This window comes from Protopterus annectens, chromosome 3.part1 (assembly GCF_019279795.1).
Source record: "Protopterus annectens isolate FY-2018-M chromosome 3.part1, PAN1.0, whole genome shotgun sequence".
NCBI classification, from domain to species: Eukaryota; Metazoa; Chordata; order Ceratodontiformes; family Protopteridae; genus Protopterus; species Protopterus annectens.
This window is the reverse complement of record NC_056732.1, coordinates 1,040,152,274-1,040,173,244: the sequence shown is the minus strand read 5'-3', so window position 1 is coordinate 1,040,173,244 and position 20,971 is coordinate 1,040,152,274. Positions and strand designations below refer to the sequence as shown.

The 20,971-nt window shown below is 44.4% G+C and overlaps 1 protein-coding gene across 1 annotated transcript in view; it reads left to right on the top strand.

Moving 5' to 3' along the window:
* Nucleotides 1–20,971, top strand: part of CEP76 (centrosomal protein 76) — a 1,583,298-nt gene that overhangs the window by 111,521 nt on the left and 1,450,806 nt on the right. The window contains exon 2 of the mRNA XM_044067192.1: nt 5,951–6,103. Within this exon, the coding sequence (XP_043923127.1) occupies nt 5,951–6,103 (153 nt within the window). The remainder of the gene's footprint in view (nt 1–5,950; nt 6,104–20,971) is intronic.

The following is a 20,971-nucleotide window of genomic DNA, read 5'->3' as shown; positions in this document are numbered from 1 at the left end:
TTTGTACAACAGTGTTGATAATGAGAAGCTCCCTGTTAGAGTACATAATAGTCTTGGATAAGCAATGATCCATTTGTGCTTAAGTAAATGACTGTGATATAAAGCACACATCCATATTTGAAGAAATGACATGTAGAAAATGCCACACCAATCTAAACCATACAGCTGTCTTAACTACAAGTGCCATGTGTGCAAAGCATTTTCTCCAAAACAGCTCACAGAAAAGATACCGTGATCAAGTACGGACTAAAGTTGCCTACCGCATTAAATTAATGTTATAGGTGTGTTGCATCCAAACCCTACTTCTTGTATTCATGAAAGTGCCTGCTAGAAAAACAAATGCACCATGGTCCCCTTACACAACCAGAGTAAATTTTATTCACTCTCCAACACTAAACCCCTCCTAACTCTTTGTTGATTATTCCAGAGTTGTGTAGCTTACTTGCAAGTTAGATTGACAGACTCCAACTCACACTAATAAAAAAAAATCCCTTGGCCAAAACCTTTTCCTGTCTTTCATCACGGGTTTGTGCTCTTCTTAAACAGTTCTCCAAGGCCTAGTGGAGAATGCCTTTTCATTGTTCATCATGCTGTCTATTAAGTTACATTAGTCCACTGTGTTTGCCATTTCACTGTGCATCCATTTAGTCCCTTTCCTTTTACCATTGGTAATCACCTCCATGTTTTCTTTTCCCCCATTATCCTTAATCTCACTGAATTCATTCCTTTTCTTCCATGCAATTCCTGGATTCTTTTTCAACCTGTCACTCTTTCACCTTCCACCTGTTTGACATCACTTATCCCCATTCCTCTTCTCTTGTTCCTCTAGCTATTTCTCTCATTTATGCCCTAAATTCCGTGCGATTCCCTCCATTTCCTTATCTCCCTTTTCACCCAAGCTGTTGCTGTCATTACTTCAACTTTATCAAGCAAACCTTTACCTTTTCATACCCATCTGTTTGTCAAATAAACAGAACCACCAACTGTTTTCCACTGCCTTCTGTTATACTTCTTCCCATGTCTTCATAGCACCAATCCACAAGTAGTCTCAGAGGTCTAAAGCCACACAGCATGAATTTATACCAAGGCATAACTCAATCACTTGTCTACTTACCCTCACAATTGCTGTTTACAGGAGTGCAGACCAAAATATACTGGAGAGCAATCTTTGCTCATGATAAGGAAGCTGTGTCATTCCCTCTCCTGTGCCAGTGCGTAGTCAAAGCTGTGATTTCTGAATAGATAAAACTTCTCCAGTGGACACTAGGTCTGTTTTACCCATTAATTGTCTCCTGAACCAGTGACCTATGGTGTTCTGTTTTTCTTTCTTAACTTTGCTTATGTTGATCACCCTTTTATGAATGCTAGTCTGTTCACGACTTTTCCTTCTTGGAAACAGTACTTTTGTTGCACCGTTAGCTGAACAGCTTAGCACCAGTCACAAAGATGCCCATTTCTTCTTCAGAAAAAGGGTCTGTATATAAACTGAGTTATTAAAAAATAGTAGCATTTGGTCATCAACTGAGCTCTCACCGTCCCACCGTTAACATCCTAAACTAACAAGTTCTTTCAGTTTTCCGTAATTGAAACATTGAAACAGTAAAGGATTCTAAATATCTGGAACTCTGTCTGGATTACGCCCCTACTGGAGAAACTCTTTAATAAGTTTTTCTTCCTTTTATTGAATAGGGCATTGCTGCTGTTCCTTTGTGTCAATAAGTAACATTGGTTGCTAAAGTATGTCACTTTATTTACCTCTTTCCTCTTAATAAACATTTTATCACTCTCACAAAATCTACTTCACATACTTTGCCTTTATGTATGTTCATCTCTTCTTCACTGTTTTAGCTTTGTAAAGGGTTACTTCTCATCATCTCCTTCCAATTTTAACCACTACTGTCCAAACAGCAAGCTATTCAGCAGTCATAAGGCTTTCTCAGTCCTTGGTTCTAGACTGTCAAACCCATTATGATGCCACAGCCAGTCATTTCTCTTTCAGTAAAGCCCTAAACACCTGCTTTAAAATATGAAGACTACCTTGTAACTGGTATGGTAACCCACTTTGCATGAAACTCCAAGAGAATCAACTCCATCACCTGCTTTCGAAACATTTACTACACCTTCTTCCTTCGGCTGCTCCCCTTAGGGGTCGCCACAGTGGATCATCTTTTACCATTTCTTCCTGTCCTCTGCATCCTGCTCTGTCACACCAACCACCTGCATGTCCTCTCTCACGACATCCATAAACCTTATCTTAGGCCTTCCTCTTTTCCTGTTACCTGGCAGCTTCATCCTTAGCATCTTTTTCCCAGTATACTCTGCATCCCTCCTCAGCACATGTCCAAGCCAATGTAATCTTGCCTCTCTGGCTTTGCCTCCAAACCTTCCAACCTGGGCTTGACCCTCTAATATACTTATTCTTAATCCTGTCCACCCTCGTCACACCCAGTGCAAATCTTAACATCTTAAACTCTGCCATGTCCAGCTCTGACTCCTGCCTTTTTGTCAATGCCACTGTCTCCAACCTATATAACATAGCTGGTCTCACTACCCTCTTGTAGACTTTCCCTTTCACTCTTACTGGTACTCGTCTGTCACAAATCACTCCTGACAGTCTTCTTCACCCACTCCATCCTGCCTGTACTCTCTTCTTCACCTCTCTTCCACACTCACCATTACTCTGAACTGTTGATCCCAAGTATTTAAACTCATCCACCTTTGCCACCTCTACTCCTTGCATCCTCACTATTCCTCTATCCTCCCTCTCATTCACACACATATATTCTGTCTTAGTCCTGCTGACTTTCATTCCTCTTCTCTCTAGAGCATATCTCCATCTCTCCAGGGTCTCCTCCACCTGTTCCCTACTCTCACTACAGATCACAATGTCATCTGCAAACATCATAGTCCACGGGGACTCCTGCCTGATTTCGTCTGTCAACCTATCCATCACCATTGCAAATTAGAAAGGGCTCAGAGTTGATCCTTGATGTAATCCCACCTCCACCTTAAACGCATCTGTCACTCCCACCACAGACCTCACCACTGTCATGCAACCCTCGTACATATCCTGTACCACTCTTACATACTTCTCTGACACTCCCGACTTCCTCATACAATACCACAGCTCCTCTCTAGGCACCCTGTCATATGCTTTCTCTAAGTCCACAAAGAAACAATGCAACTCCTTCTGACCTTCTCTATCAACACTCACAGAGCAAACATTGCATCTGCAGTGCTCTTTTCTGGCATGAAACCATATTGCTGATCGCTAATCATCACCACTCTTCTTAACCTAGCTTCCACTACTCTTTCCCATAACTTCATGCTTTGACTGATCAATTTAATCCCTCTATAGTTACTACAGCTCTGCACATCACCCTTATTCTTAAAAATCAGTACCAAAACACTTTTTCTCCATTCCTCAGGCATCCTCTCGCTTTCCAAGATTTCATTAAACAGTCTAGTTAAAAACTCCACTGCCATTTCACCTAAACACCTCCATGCTTCCACAGGTATGGCATCTGGACCAACAGCCTTTCTATTCTTCATCCTTTTCATAGCTATCCTTACTTCCTCCTTGCTAATCCACTGCACTTCATGATTCACTATTTGCACATCATCCAACCTTCTCTCCCTCTCATTCTCTTCATTCATCAACCCCTCAAAGTACTCTTTCCATCTGCTCAACACACTCTCCTCGCTTGTGAGTACGTTTCCCTCATTATCCTTTATCACCCTTACCTGCTGCACATTTTTACTAGCTCTGTCCCTCTGTCTAGCCATTCAGTACAGGTCCTTTTCTCCCTCCTTAGTGTCCAACCTTTCATACAACTCTTCATATGCCTTATCCTTAGCCTTCACCACCTCTCTCTTTGCCATGCACCTCACCTCCTTATACTTTTGTCTACTTTCTTAATCTCTCTGACAATCCCACTTCTTCACCAACCTCTTTCTCTGTATACTCTCCTGTACTACTACATTCCACCACCAGGTCTCCTTGCCCTTCTTCCTCTTTCCAGATATCACACCAAGCACCTCCCTAGAAATCTCCCTTACAAGCTCTGCTGTAGTTACCCAGCTATTTGGTAACTCTTCACTGCCACCCAGTGCCTGTCTTAACTCTTCCCTGGACTCCACCTCACAATTACCCTTTTTCAGTTTCCACCATTTGATCCTTGGTGCTGCCCTTACACTCATCCTCCTCTTCTTGATCACCAATATCATCCTACAAACCACCATCCTATGCTGCCTAACTACACTTTCCCCTGCCACCACTTCACATTCTCCAATCTCCTTCAGACTGGCCCTTCTATACAAGATATAATCCACCTGTGTGCATCTTCCTCCACTCTTGTATGTCACCCTATGCTCCTATCCGTTAAAATACGTATTCACCACAGCCATGTCCATCCTTTTTGCAAAATCCACTACCATCTGACCTTCTGCATTCCTTTCCTTAACACCATACCTACCCATCACTTCCTCATCCCCTCTGTTCCCTTCACCAACATACCCATTGAAATCTGCTCCAATCACCAGTCTCTCACCCTTTGGTACAGTCATCACCACTTCATCCAACTCACTCCCAAATCTTTCTTTCTCATCCATCACACACCCAACTTGTGGAGCATATGCACTAACAACATTCATCATTACACCATCAATTTCCAGCTTCATAAACATCACTCTATCCGGCATTCTTTTCACCTCCCAAACACTCTTAACATACTGTTCCTTCAGCATAACCCCTACACCATTTCTCCTCCCATCCACACCATGATAAAACAGTTTGAACCCGCCTCCGATACACCTAGCCTTGCTCCCCTTCTATCTGGTCTCTTGCACACACAATATACCAACCTTCCTTCTGTTCTTCATATCAGCTAGCTGTCGCCCTATACTAGTCATACTGCCAACATTCAAAGTTCCGACCCTCACTATCACAGTCCTAGCCTTTACCTGCTTCTGTCTGGTCTCTTGCACACACAATATACCAACCTTCCTTCTGTTCTTCATATCAGCTAGCTGTCACCCTATACTAATCATACTGCCAACATTCAAAGTTCCGACCCTCACTATCACAGTCCTAGCCTTTACCTGCCTTCGGGCATGCCTTCCCCCTCTTCTCCTCCTTCGGCCAGCAGTAGCCAAATTTATCCCTGTACCCTGTTGGCCAACAGTACTGGTGGCGGTCGTTGTTAATCCGTGCCTCGACCGATCCGGTATGTATATCTGTGCTGTTGTCCGCATGTATGATTTGGAAAAATTTTACACCGGATGCCCTTCCTGATGCAAGCCTCCCCATTTATCCAGGCTTGGGACCAGCACAAAGAAATACACTGGCTTGTGCACCCCCAGTGGCTGGGCGATTTGTTATCTAATGACGCTTTTTGCATGTATATGTTATTTTTTGTTTCTGTCTGGAGTTTAATCTACCTTGTAAATTTATTAGTGGTTAGTGTTAACTTACACACACTGCAATGCCTTTGTTCAGTCAACAAAGATTTTTTTTCAGCACGTAAAGCTAACTTCCCAACAGGATATACACAGTTAAACAATATGCTATTGTAACAAATAGTTGACAGTCACCAGAGTTATGAGCCACCATTTGCTGTGATAAATTAACCTTGTTGGAGATCAGACTTTTGTTACTACAGTTGCATCTCTGTGATTTCTTCATACTGTGTTTGCTGTTGACAGATGTTTGTCTTGCTGATTGTATATTGATTTCAATTCTAGTTTGTATATATGTCTGTATGCAGTATAATTTACACCATTAGACCACCATTAGTAGTGTGGTAGGTGTACTTGGATTTGAATACTGCTGTTGTTGCTGGTAGTGCTCTTACCTTTTAATACAAACTATTTCATCTGATTCTTTTTAACTAACATGCAATTCTTTTTCTAAAGTAAGTTTCTGGGTAAACCATGTTTTTCACTTTTTCAGATGGATGTCCATGGGAGGATCCGGGAGGTTTTAGCTGAGTCTGTACGTCAGGAACTGGGCCCAGGACAGCAGTTGTCAGAGGAACAGATAATGAGGGCATTGCGGAGAAGAGGAATCATTGATGATGTGATTAAGGAGCTCAGTTTCACTGCAGTGAGTAATATCTGAAAATTTTTTAGTCATGGTAGTTTACTGGTAATGTACAAGTGCTGCATTCAGCCATCACTGTTTTTGAAACTGTTCATCTCAAGTGTTTTACAATATTCCTTATCAACCACCAGCCATCTGTCATGCCATTGATGCCACCATGCTCCTCCTCATTCTTCTTGCCCACCTACTATGATCAGTTAGGTTACTGCCCCCTGACTCAGACCACCAGCTAGCTACTTTGCTCTAGAGACACTCACACCATTGCTGATCTAGACATTAAAGCACTGCATTATCCTGGTGGATAATGGATCTTTTCTGTGATACCCTTGTCCTTGAGACATGATCATGTAGTGATATCAGAATACTTGCACTATGTCTTGATAGGTGCAACACTTTGATATCTTGTTCGTGTTTTCTGTCATTCAGAATCTTTGTTGTTGTCATCTTGGCTTACACTAGGAAGTGATCAAGCAACAACTGCATCCCATAATAAGTGGTTTGGCCTTCATCCGCTCCTTTCTTCTTCCCCATTTGACTCTGTGATGCTCTGATGCTAATTAGACCCATGTCAGTGGTTTCTCAGTTAAAAGCCCTAAGTTAATGGTATCAAGACAGCTTAATCTGAACGGTTTTCACTGTCATACTTTTTGATTGTGCTACTTTAAAAAATGTTACTGGCTAGTTTGTCTACAACATCATACAGTCACAATTTTTTATCTAGTTCTTCCACCTGTTAATCTACCTTGGGAATCTCAGTAAATTACACATCCAAGCAATCTCATTTGTTAGTGTTTTGTTCCTGAATCTTTTATTAAGATGTAGTTTGTGTCTTTCGGCTTTTCCCGGTTAGGGGTCGCCACAGCGGAACTCCGGTCCGCTAATGATTGGTAGTGGATTTTTACGTACCGGGTTACCAGCCCTGACGCACAACCTTCAACAAAGGCACGCCTCATTCACGTATGCCTCCACACAGAAAACGCTCTAGCTGAGAATCGAACGGGACAATGTCTTGCTATGAGGCGACAACGGTACCGTAGCACCACCACCGCAGTTTACACAGAGTCAAAGAACTCTTTAAGATCTGTTGACTGTGTTTCTGACTGCTGTGACATTATGACCATCAGCCACATCCCCCACCCAAGGCTAGATTACACATTTTGCTCTCTACATCTAAACTAATTTCTAATTGGGGAACACAGAGAGTAGGAACTCAGTTCTGAATCTAGTAGTTAGGGAAGTCTGCTTTGCCCCTAGTAAAACTACCCACAAACAACTCACATTCTCATGAAAATAATTCAGATTAAGTAGCATAATGAAAAAATGTGACAGTGAAAATAATTCGGATTAAGCTGCCTTGGTATCACCAAGTTAGGGCTTTCATCTTTGTAACCACTGACATACTGGAACAGCTGAAAGTGGCTGTATGACCTCATTTTAAAGCCAAAAATCAGGAAAGTAGTTTTCTTTTTTCTGCACTTATTGTTGCTTGTTAATTTCTGCAGTGTTTAGTTTTATTTTATCTTATTTGCTGGTAATTAAAGTGTTATATTGTGCAGTTACCTGGCTGAATTAAATAATTCCATTGTTTTCTTGAGCTTAATATGCTGTTTTTCCCCCATTTTACTTTTTTTTTATTTATTTTTTCATTTATTTATCCTAGTGGCCTCTTTTCAGGGAAAACCAGAGGTGGTATTTCTACCATTAGGTGAAACTTTGCCAGGGCATTGTAGAACTTTTCTTACTCTTTGGAGCTCCTAGATTATGATGGAGGGCTTCAACAGCACCAAAGAAGAAACCTATGAGAATCATCAGCATGGAAGAGGTGAGAAAAGCAATGGATAGTTGTTGTTTCTCTTTCAGCTTTTCCCGGTTGTTGCCTCACAGCAAGAGGTTCTCCCATTCGATTCTCGGCTTGGGTTGGGAGTGCCTTCTGTGTGGAGTCTGCATGTCCTCCCCGCGGTCGAGTGGGCGTTCAAAAGACATGCGTTGAATGGGCGTGCCTTCGTTGAAGGTTGGGCGTCGGGCTTGCAACTCGACACCATAAAAAAAAAAAACTACTGCCAATCATTAGCGGACCGGATTTCCGCTGTTGCAACCCCTACTATTAGGGGAAATTTTGCCAGGGCATTGTAGAACTTTCCTTACTCTTTGGAGCTCCTAGATAGTGATGGAGGGCACCAAGGAAGAAACCTATGAGAATCATCAGCATGGAAGAAACCTATGAGAATCATCAGCATGGAAGAAACCTATGAGAATCATCAGCATGGAAGAAACCTATGAGAATCATCAGCATGGAAGAGGTGAGAAAAGCAATGGAGAGTCTGGAGTAGAAATTACAATTTGGAGAAAAATCTGTCCAATATGGAGTGTAAGAATAAGAAAAAGACTCCTATGTATTGGATAATGCAAATGAGCAGTATTTAGCTGTCTCAATGCAGAATGAAGTGAGTCCATTACAGGAGTGCAGATAACAGAACTTGTTTCAGAAGGACTTGCAGTTGATGATCTACTGAAAACTGAGCAGGATGTTCCAGAGACAGTTGTGCTGTTTCATGGGATGAGCTGACAGATAATTTTTTCTGAAAGTGCTGAAGGACAGTAATGTGTAGAAGGAACAACAGTTAAAACTTATGCAGCAGTGACAGAAATTAAAAGCCGAAAGCAGCAACTAACACTGGCATGGCAGCTATTCCTTAAGTACTGTTAATAGCAACTTTTTTATCCAGGTGCACGGGCAGTCTGAGAGATAGTGGTGGTTATTCTGTAGCAAGGAATAAGCTGCTGCTGTTTCTGGAAAGCTAGCATTACTGGCTGGAACCAAAAGCTGTTTAAAAATGTGTTTCCATTGGTCTGTTTAAATTCTAGACATCTGTGTCAAGCAAAGTTCTTCATTAGCACTCTTCAATAAAAATCTTGATGAGTGCATGAGAAATAGGAAATACACCCGGGGATCACTTCTGTGTCTCTGCTCAACAGTGGCACAGGAAAATAACTTTCTTGGGTGGCGTAAGCCAGGGAACCTTGTTGGCTAGGCTTATGTAGGCCCTCGGGCCGATAGCCTAGTACCTACCTATGAACCTATTCTTAGCTCAAATGTATTGCATTGAGCTGAGCTGAGCTTCATGCAGTGCCATGCAAACCCTACTCACTAGATACAGGCACGTTGATTGTAGTCACTCCTAGCAAGCCTAGTCGAAGGCATATCTATTAGCAAGCTGTGCTGAAAGTGCTACCCCTTTATTTAGGAACAAGTTTAGTTACTGTAAAAAGTTTCTAATGTAGTAGAGCACCTAGAATAGTTAACTTAACACTACAAACATTTTGGGTACTAATATGTAATATTTTGTAATCAAAATAAGTAAATTAATCTTTGGACACCATGCACCGATGAGTGATTTTAATAGGTGGCAGGTTGGTTGATTGTTTACTGAACTTAACATCTTTTTATAAGGAACATGGAGTTGAAATATATTTTTTCTAAACAGAACGATAATGACATTAATGTTCTCAAAAAGCCAAGTACATTTGTTCCCAGGTAATTTATCCCTAACCGAAGTTTTTTTTAATTTATGTGAAAAAGGACATAAGCAAGCATTTTATTTGTCCTAGCATGGAGGTAGGAAATATTATAAATTAACTCTAGATGAATTAACAGCTCTGCATGGTTTACAAAACAATGATTATGATGTACTCAAGCAAGCAGATTGGTGGGGAGGTTGTGGTCTTTAATAAAAAAAGACCACATTGAGTTAATGAATAACATGATGAAAGATGAAAATTTTATGTAAACGTTCACAAGTATCGAGTTCAGAAGCTAGGACAAAATTTAAAATAGAATACTTATAATTTTCATATGAGTGGTATTCTAAAACCTGAACTGTTTGATTTCTTTTATGTAAATAAATGAACCTTTTATACCAATTTATGTACAGCTTTCCAAAAATACACAAGGATCAAGAAAGGCCAGCTCTGAGACCTGTTGTTTCAGGTTGAGGATTACGCCACAGAGCCAGTTTCTATCTGTTTAGACAGAGAGCTTAAGAAATGTGTTTTGAACAATAAATAGACTGTTAAAAGATAGTAAACACTTTTCGAATAGCCTGTATGAATGGTACAACAAGAACAGCAGCAAGACTTTACCTTCCCTACCCCTCTGTTCATTGTGCATGCACAGCAGTTTGCACGGGTTTCTTTCCTGCATGACTCTCCCACCCCCAAGCTGGGATTAACTGCATAAAACAATGTCTACTCTGTCCACTGAACCATGATATCTTAACTAAATTGCATCTCTGGGAAGCAAGACCCTGACACCCTACAGCTTTTCTGTTGTAATAGGTGAATTACAATTTAGTTTTTGTGAAATGTTAAGGCTTAAAAGGTGCATGCATAACAACAGTGAAGGGTCCCAGCCATTTGCCACTAGATTGGGTCATAATACCTTGAATTAGCCTTACACACACAGACGCAGTGTTCCAGTCCCAAGCATTTGCTGTTTAAATCAGTAAATTTTTGCTTTTACTTTCAGCATAGTCTCTATACTAATCACAACTCTGTATAACTGCCTAACAACCCTGTTTCTGTGCTTGCAGGGATAACTGTTTAAAGTATTTCAGAGCTAATTAGATTGATCTTTTGATAGATACTGATATTTTAAGCTTATTACTCACCTTAAACTGATAGTTTTTCAGGTATTGTCCCTGTGGGGGAGAGACCTGTAAGTTCCTGGTTAATCCTGTTCTGGTTGCTGTCTGTTCCATTCACCCTGTCTGCTACTCCCACCCCCACCCCCTGATCATCTTCATTAGTCAGTCCCCTCCTAGGGTGCCATCTTTAAACCATCCATTTTCCATTCTGTAGCTGCTTTACCTTCCTTACCCCTCTGTTTGTTGTGCGTGCACAGCAAGTAAGTAGAGCAGTGCCACATGTATACTAGAGCTGATATGCATTACTGTCTTCTTCTTATTACTGTTAACTGCGGAGTTATTTGATGGTGCTGAGCTGTAAGTGCTGTTCAGAACTCCTGTATGCTTTGAGAGCAAGCTAGCTAATTTATTAACTGACAAACTGCATGTTATTTTTATCTTGTTTTATGAGGGTAGAGCTTAATTGTTGTATATCTGCCAGGCATCCTGTTAACTGTCTGCAAAGCTTATTCATGTTCTGACTACATCTGTACGCATTCCTGTTGCATGCTACTGTTCTTAGAAGGCTTAGAGGCTGGACTTTACAATTGCTTTTATAGAAGGCTAAGTGAATGCAGTTTGTTACTATTAGTATTGAATAACATAGCTGTAGAATTATTGTCTTAGAACAGCCATCCTTTGCTCTGTGCAATATATCCTGTGTGTATTCACTGCTGAATCATACAGCTGTTATCAGTTACTTAGAGGCTGCATGTTAATGCTGTTAGTCTGTGGTTTTACATAGCTGAAAGTATGCAATATAACTAATTTTGCTGTCTATCTCTATACCTTGCATGCTCTCAACTGTACATTATTGTAACCTTTGCACTAATTCTGCCTTATTTACCTTTATTTTTCAGTTTGCACACGTTTCTTTCCTGTGCGACTCCCCCCTCCACCTGGGATTAACTGCATAAAACAATATCTACTTTATCCACTGAAGCTGGCTATCTTAACTAAATAAAACCTCTGGGAAGCAAGAACCTGACACCCTGTGCCTTTTATGTTGTAATAGGTGAATTCCAATTTAGTTTTTGTAAAGGTTTAAGGCTTAAAAGGTGTATGCACAACAACAGTGAAGGGTTCCATCCAACTGCCACTAGATTGGGCCATAATACCTTGAATCAGCCAATACACACACACACACACACACACACACACACACACACACACACACACACACACACACACACACACACACACACACACACACACACACACACACTTCCAGTCCCAAGCATTTACTGTTTAAAATTAATAAATTCTTGCTTTCACTTTCAGCATAGTCTCTATACTAATCACAACTCTGTGTGCTTGCAGTGATAATTATTTAAAGTATTGCAGAGCTACTTAGATTGATCTTTTGATGTATACTGATATTTTAAGCTTATTACTTGCTTTAAACTGATAGTTTTTCAGCTCTTCTCCTTGTGGGGGCCAAGCCAGTTCTGTTCACTATGCTCACTCTGCTCCCCACCATTCCCCAACAACATCAACCTTTACCTAACCTGACGCCTCCCACACCTCTCTTCCACCTATCCCATAACCTCCCTAATTACTCCCACAGTGATACCATACCTCGTAACTGCTCTACCTCCCTACCCATTCTAAATAGGACCATATAGTGCTCCATCCCGTAAACCATCAATCTGAAGTAGAAACTTCATTTGTCAGCAACCTTTGGGATACGGATCCAATCTCGGATCCGAGCCGGCAACTTCTATCATAGCATAGATCCGAGCTCCTAGCTCCTCCCCTTACCCATAATCCCCTGCCTACCCTAGCTGACCCCAGATCTAGTTTGCCGCTCTTCAAGCAACAGCTAGATTCCAGAGCTCTTGGCGTTTTTGTGAGGAAAAATGTTTTTCTTTCTTCTTTCTGAGTGAGTAATTGTGTGTGCATGGTAGGTTTACCCTTAACACTAATCTTGTTATTATTTTAGCTTTTCAGCTTAAATTTAATTTAAAATATTTCTCCCTCCTCCGCTGGTCGTAGCGTGTGTGTGTGACTTGAGTGTTAGGGGCCTAGTGAGTGTGCTTTACTGTAGCAATGTCGGAGGCCCCTAAAGCCATTTTTTCAAAATGCACCGAGTGTGGTCACAAGCTTTAACCAGCTGATGGCCACACTCGGTGCGTTAGGTGCCTTGGGGTTGAACACCTCTCTTTGGGTTGCGCGATTTGCGTGGCGTTCAACTCCAGGGCATTCAAGGATCGAAGGTCGAAGCTAGTTCTGGCGGGTCTTTTACCCCCAGACTCTGCTTCGGCCTCCGGTACTTCGGTGCCCGCTACCCCCCCGGTAGCGGTCACTCCTGCCTCCCTTCCTCCGACCGGGACTCAACCTCCCTCTTTGGCTCCGGAGGATAGGGAGGCCAGGAAAGAGAGGCGGCGGGAGAAGCACCTTAAGCGGCGGGCCGATGACTCCTCATCGGCCCTGCCCGCCAAGAGGGCTTCTCCGTCCAAGTCTTCTCAATCTCCTCCTCCTCGGATCCGATCCCCTTGTTTCTCCCCGGGACCCGAGTAGGAGGTGATCCGGTCCCCGTCGAGGTCATCGAGGCGACACTCCAGGTCTGCCTCGGTGGCCTCTTCGAGGTCCACTTTTAGCATGTCTGATGCGGACATGGACCAGATGATGAGGAGATTCATCCAGGCCCAGATGCAGATGGGAGTGCTCTTGCCTCCCCCCCCCCCTCCGGGGGGGAGCTCGACCCCTTTTTTTTGCTCCTTATAGCTCCTTCTCCGACCCGCATTTCGGGTTTGGAGCGCTTGGAGCCGAGCCACGTTGGATCCGGGGGTAGGTTGGAGCTGACCGTGCTGGGCACGTCGGCTCCGACGGCTCCCTCAAGTTTGTCGGATCCGACCTCTCGGAGCCGTGGGCCGAGCTTCGGATCCGAGGGATTCGGTGTGCTTTCAGCTCCATCCTGGTCGGAGCACACTGGTCCTTCGGATCTGACGTTCTCGGCGCCGGGTCCGATTCCCGCTTTGGATCCGAGTGGGAGTCGGATCTCGGATCCATCAGAGAGCGGCTCCCCCTTGGCTTTCGCTGCAGTGGAGAGGGCACTGTCGAGTTCTTCCAGGCCTCCGGTCCTGGCTTCGGCTCCCTCCCGCACTCCTTCTCATCTGGTCCTGGCTCCCCTCATCCGGCCCTCGGGGCAGCCTGCCTCAGCGCCTCTAGGAGTTCCAGTGGAACAGGATACAGCCCGTGAGGACACCTCGGACAGCCCCCCAGAGGAGATTCCTCACAAGGCAAAGTGCAAAAGGAGGCACATAGACTCCCCTGAGAGTCTCACCGAAGATACGGACTTGGATGAAGGGGAAGGCTCCCCTAGATCACCCCCCGAGGATGTCTCCTTTGGAGACATCATGGAAATGCTCAAAATTAGGGGTGGGTGGTCTGCCCCTAAGGCTTCCTCTGATGAGTCCGTATTCCTTGAGGTGTTTGAGGCAGGACCATCTACCTCTTGGGTGTCCCCTCCACCCGACCCCCTGGTGGATCTCATATCCTCTAGGGCTTGGAAGGAACCGGACACCGTAGAGCCGATCCCCAAGCATCCGGACATAATTTTGAGCCCCCTGCAGAGAGATCACACTGGAGCAGAGGTCCCCCTGTGGATGCCATGTTGGTAGCTGCAGCCATCAAGAAAGAGTTGTCTCAGGAGAGCCCCACGGTTCATCCTCCAAGCAAGGAGTCTCGCGCGATGGACCATCTTGGGAAGCGGGCCTTCAGTTCAGCGACCTTCTCTGTGAGGGCCTTGAACTACATGGCACACGTTATTCAGATGCAGCGGGATCTAATTAAAGAATACGCTGCTTCCCCCCCAGGGTCCATGTTGGAGGGAGACAAGGATCTGTACTCCTCCCGAATGGCCACCCTCCGCTCTATCTCTAACACCTCTATGCGGCTGTTGTCTCATGCTATGGAGGCAGCCGCTAGAGCAGGCGGAGTCAGGCTTGTCATGAGGAGACAGGCCTGGCTCCATCACTGTGACTTCTCAGAACCCTTTAAGGCATCATTCGCGAATGCCCCTTTTGATGGTTCTGCACTGTTCGGCAAATCCGTTCGCGACAATCTTGTCCAGAGCGAGAAAGACTGGAAGACCTTGTCTGCCGTCGGAGTCCGCTTCTCTGCGCCCCAGAGGTCCTTTTCCAAGAACCAAAAGGGTCAGAAGAAGATGTGGTTCTGAAAATCGCATCAATCCCAGTCTGCTCAGGACAACCAGTCCTCTCGTGGCAGAGGAGGACAGGGAGGACGCCGCCCCAGAGGCAGAGGGGGTCCCAGGAATTTTGGGTCCAGAGAACCCTTCTCTGAGAGGCCCACGCAGAACCCCTGAGGGGTTACCCGACTGCTCCACTCTGGAGGCAGTCGGGGGGCATTTTTCGAGGCACCTAGCAAAATGGGAGTCCATAACAACGGATCGCTGGGTGCTTCGTATTATATCCAGAGGTTACCAAATTCTCTTTATAGTAAACCCCAGAATCAGAAGCCTTCCCAACGTTCCACCCAGTCAGAGGGAGGCGGCTGCTGCAGAAATTCAGCAGCTTCTGCAAAAAAGAGCCATCCAGCCCGTCACCCCAGATCAAGTCGGATCAGGGTTTTACTCCAGGTTCTTTCTGGTGCCAAAAAAGACGGGGGACTTGAGGTCCATCCTCGACCTCTCTCTTCTAAACCTGGCGGTACCCAAAGAAAAGTTCCGAATGGTCACGTTGCAATCCGTCCTCCCCTTATTGTGGGAGGACGACTGGATGTGCTCCGTAGACCTCAAGGATGCGTACTATCACATTCTAGTGGACAGGCATTCCAGGAGGTTTCTCCACTTCCGGCTGGGAGCCAGTCACTTTCAATTCAGGGTCCTCCCCTTCAGTCTCACCTCAGCCCCCAGGGTGTTCACCAAGGTCCTAGCGATAGTAGAGGCCCACCTGAGACTCCAGGGAATTCAGGTCTTTCCATACCTGGACGACTGGCTCCTTACGGCCCCAACAAGGCATCTACTTTGTTCATGCAGGGATTATTTCCTCAGTCTGGCTCCACTATTAGGATTAACCATCAACATGACCAAATCCTCTCTCATCCCTACACAGGTGTTGGATTTTATAGGGGCAAGACTGGATTCCAGACAGATGCTTGCGTTCTTGACTCCAGATCAGCTTTGGAACCTGATGTTGCACGTGCAGGCCACCCTTCAACTGCAAACTCCTTCGGCGGAATTGATCCTGAGAGCCCTAGGATCTATGGTGGCTGCAATCCCTCTGCTGCCATTGGCCCAGTTGAACATGAGGGTTCTGCAGTGGACCCTCCAGGTACAATGGTCCCTGTCTCGCAACCCCCTGTCTCACCCCATTTCCTTAAGCAAGGTTTGCAGAAGATCGCTCCTGTGGTGGCTCCAGTCTCCCAATCTCCACACGGGACGTCCCTTCTCACTACCTCCGCCAGTCGACACAGTGACCACGGACGCTTCTCGCCTGGGGTGGGGGGGCATTTTTCAGGCAGGACAGTCCAAGGCACGTGGAACGACGTAGAGACCTCTTTGCATATCAACGTCCTAGAGATGAGGGCGGTGCTTTTGACGTTGCAGGCACTACACAACTCTCTTCCGGTAGGGACAATTGCAGTAGAGACAGACAACATGTCGGTCGTCTGGTACATCAACAAACAGGGGGGAACCAGGTCTTACCCCCTTTGCTGCGAGGCCATGAGAGTGTGGGAATGGGCGATTTCCACCAACCGCTTTCTCATAGCAACGCACATTCCGGGATGGTCCAACATTCTAGTGGACAGGCTCAGTCGTACTATCCTGACTCCTTACGAATGATCTCTCAACCATCGAGTTGCAGAGCAAGTATTTGCCTGATGGGGGCAACCTTGTTGCGATCTTTTTGCCTCTCCTTCAAACACCAAATGCAATGATTGGCTCTGATCCCCCCTCCGGGGGAGTCCCCGAGGGACTCTCTAGTTCATGCTTGGCCTCCCGGTCTGCTTTATGCTTACCCTCCTCTTCCCCTGATGTTGAAATTATTACAGAAAGCCAGGCAGCTGGGGAGCAAGATGATCCTCATTGCCCCATTCTGGCCTCGTCAGACGTGATTCCCTTGCCTATGGTCTCACCTAGTGTATCCACCATGGATTCTGGATCCCATTCCGGATCTAATTTCTCACCCCCTTGATCTTCTGACTCCGAACCTGGTCAACCTCAAGCTGACGGCTTGGTTGCTCCAGCTCCACTCCTCATAAGGACTCCCGGGATCTCATCACCTGTCAAAGCCATTCTTGTAGCAGCTCACAAGCCTTCCACCAGGAAGGTTTATCGAAGTAAGTGGAAACGCTTCACCATTTGGGCAGAACACCATCATTTAGACCCTTTTACTGCCCCGATAGTGTCGGTTCTAGATTTTCTAACCTCTCTCTTTCACCAGGGGGCTAGTTCTTCCACAGTCAAGGTACAACTGGCAGCAATCTCATACTATCACGTGGGGCAAGAGTCTGGCCCTCTTATCACTTCCAAACTGTGTAAGACCTTCCTCAAGGGTACCTTCCTCCTTAGGCCTCCAGTCAAAGAAGTGGTACCTCCATGGGATTTATCCTTAGTCTTGCAGGCCTTGACTGGTCCCCCATTCGAACCGGCGGCCACGGTTGATCTCAAATTTCTCTCTTGGAAGACAGCCTTTTTTGGTGGCCATAACTTCAGCCAAGAGAGTGTCAGAATTGCAAGCTCTTTGTGTCAAACCACCATATCTGGTCTTTCACCCGGATAGGGTTTACCTCAGGATCAATCCGTCCTTTCTACCTAAGGCATCTTCAGAAGCGAACATCAATCAATCCATCAATCTCCCAGTGTTTTTCCCCAACTTTCATAACAAAGGAGAGTACAAGCTACATTCCTTAGATGTACACAGACAACTACGTTTTATATCCATAGAACTGCTGATCATAGGCAATCCGATCAGTTGTTTATCTCCTTTGCCAAAAGTAATTTGGAAAGTCAGTTTCTAAAGTTTCTCTCTCTCGATGGATCTCGAGTTGTATTCTTTAGCATATCAGAGCTCGGGAAGGCCTGCACCTCAAGGAGTCCATGCTCATTCTACTAGGGCCGTTGCCACATCTGCGGCCTTTCAAGCTAGGGTTCCACTGGATGACATTTGTTCCGCAGCCACTTGGGCTTCATCTCACACCTTTATCAGCCACTATAAAATAGATGTTGTCTCCCGAGGTAGGGCGTCCTTTGGCTCTGCGGTGCTCCGGAATATCCTTCCATGAAGGCCACCCAAGATTTAGGTAGCTGGGGACTCTGTCCCAAAGGTTGCTGACAAATGAATTTCCTACTTCAGATTAAGAAGTTATGTACTCACCATAACGTTCCATCTGAGTAGGTATCTTCATTAGTCTGCAACCATCCCCCCCTCCTTCCCCCTGACCAAAATGATCGTTCTTGTGGTTATTAGCATATGTTCCCCTTGGGACACTTTTATCTGCTGTGCTATGGGGCAAACTTGATCTGAGGTCAGTTAGGGTAGGCAGGGGATTATGGGTAAGGGGAGGAGCTAGGAGCTCGGATCTATGCTATGATAGAAGTTGCCGGCTTGGATCTGAGATCGGATCCGTATCCCAAAGGTTGCAGACAAATGAAGATACCTACTCAGATGGAACGTTATGGTGAGTACATAACTTCTTATTATCTTGCTCATATTTATTCTGTTATTGCACTGCACTCAAACACCATCATGTCCATCACTACTTTTACTATGATTTTGCTTCTCTCACTTACTCTCTCTCTCCTAACAATAGTCACAACTTTCCAGATAACCAACATACCTCCTACTCCCACCTGTACAACCACCACACATAACCCATATTTATCAAGTTACGTAGACATCCACCCTAGCTTATTCACACCTGATACCTCTGTACTATCCAAAGTAAAAATTCTACCTCTCCAAAGACACCCCCATTATCACACCACCAGCAGCAACTATACTATTTTTAGGAAAAAACGGATAAGTATAACCCACATAATTTGCCAAAGCATTATATCCCAGTGCGGTGATGTACAACCCAACCCATGCCCAATCCCCCCCCCCCCCAGCCCCAGCAAACCTTTCATGCTATCAACCATTAATCTCTAAAGCCTTAGAAACAAAATACCTGAATTCCAGCTGTGAATTTCACAAATCAACCCTGATATTATAGCAAATACCGAAACCTGATTGAAATCGTATGTAAAAGACGCCGAGTTTCTCCCCCCAGGCTACTTGTGCCTGAGAGCCAATCTGCCCCACAAGAGAGGAGGAGGAGTAGCAATACTCTTCTCTAGCAAATATACATTAATTATGTACTCAAACCAACACCCAACTTCTCCCCAGCCAAAGTATTAATCTCTACATTAAAACTTAACAACCATAAAAACGTAATTGCTCTGTGTATTCCTCCAGGAAACAACATACCAATATTGGCAAACATACTTGCTTGGATTTCCCAAAACATAGATAGTGAAACCTTCATCTTAAGTGATGTAAACATTGAATGGCTAAACACTGCCCACAACAACCCCTAAAAAACATAAACCTTTACAACTTCTCCCAACTAATTGAAGACATCACCAGATCCCACAAAAATAACAATTGGGGCTTCACAGTAGACTGGGTATTAGTGTCCCACCCTAACAATGTCATCACTGCAGGAATACTACCTAATAACATTAGCGACCACCACCCAGCATATATCCTATGCAAAACCACCCCAACCCTAGGCCAACACCAATACAAATCAAGCAGAAATTTGATTAAGTTCCAACCATCCATATTTTATGAAACCTTAGCTAAAGTAAATTGGGAACCCCTCAAATCCCTACCACGTAATGAGGCTGTTGAATTCTTTAACTCAAAATTCCTAGACATCTTAAATGGGCAAGCACCCATCTGCCAAAAACGAATAAAACATAACCATGCAAGTGGCTCCCAAAGTCCACCAAAGAAGTCATGTTCACAAGGGATAAAATCTAGAAATCATGGCATTAAAAAAGACCCCTCAACTCTACTACAATACAAGCAACTCTGTAACCAGGCAAAATGTCTAATAACCAGTGATAAAAAAGCCCACTACCTCCACCTGCAAAGCCAGCATAAAAATAATCCCTAAAAAAATTCTGGTCCTCCATCAACCAAATATTACACCCAGGCTCTCAAAGCAACCCATCCCCAGACCCACACAAAACCCCTACCAAACTTGCCACCCCTCTTCAATTCCTACTTCATTGACACCATAGCCAGCCTAACCATCACCTTTCCTACAGTTAACACCACCACCATCAAGACAGCTGATGTCCAAATCATCCTAGAAAACAATCCTACCCTCAGCTCCAACCTAAAATTCTCCCCCATACCCACTGCCACTATTAATGAAAACTTTTATTTAAGCTAAAACACTGTACTCTAGCCCCTGAAAATCTGTCCTTATACTTCTTGCAGCTAGCTGCAAACTCTATAGCTTATCCCATTAGCATACTCATTAACAGATCGATTAAATAATCCATTGTCCCAGACATCTGGAAAAAAGCATTTATTCTCCCCTTACACAAAGATGGCACCAACATAGAGACCACAAACTGTCGACCCATAGCAATTCTCTCATCCCTCCCTAAAATACTGGAAAATGCATCCATGCCCAACACCTCAACCACCTGCTTGAAAACCAAATTCTTATCACCCACTCAGCATTGTTTCAGACCAGGACACAGCATCACTAACCCCCTCCGCTCATTCCTTAATACTGTTAGCCGGGCACAGGATTCCGGTAAAATATTCGCTTCTCTCTTCCTCGACCTCTCCAAAGCTGTTGATACCATTTCCCACACTATCCTCCTCTCTAAACTGTCCACCCTCCACATTTCCCCACCTACCCTACAATGGTTCAATCGCTATCTCTCCAATAGGCAGTGTCACTCTGCCAGCTCAGCTATCTGGAATTTTGTAAATAATTCTATGTCATTTGTGAATATTGATATGATTTATACAGTACTGTATGTTATATACTGAGCTAAAATGTATCCACAGTGTACCCTACTGGAAAAGAACAGAAATGTATCAAAACTATATATCTCTGCAAATGTATGTTTTAATAGTAGAAATTGGAACATACAGAGTTAACTTGCAAAACTTCAAGAAAATAATTTGAAATTCGACTGCTTTATGATTTTGCTATA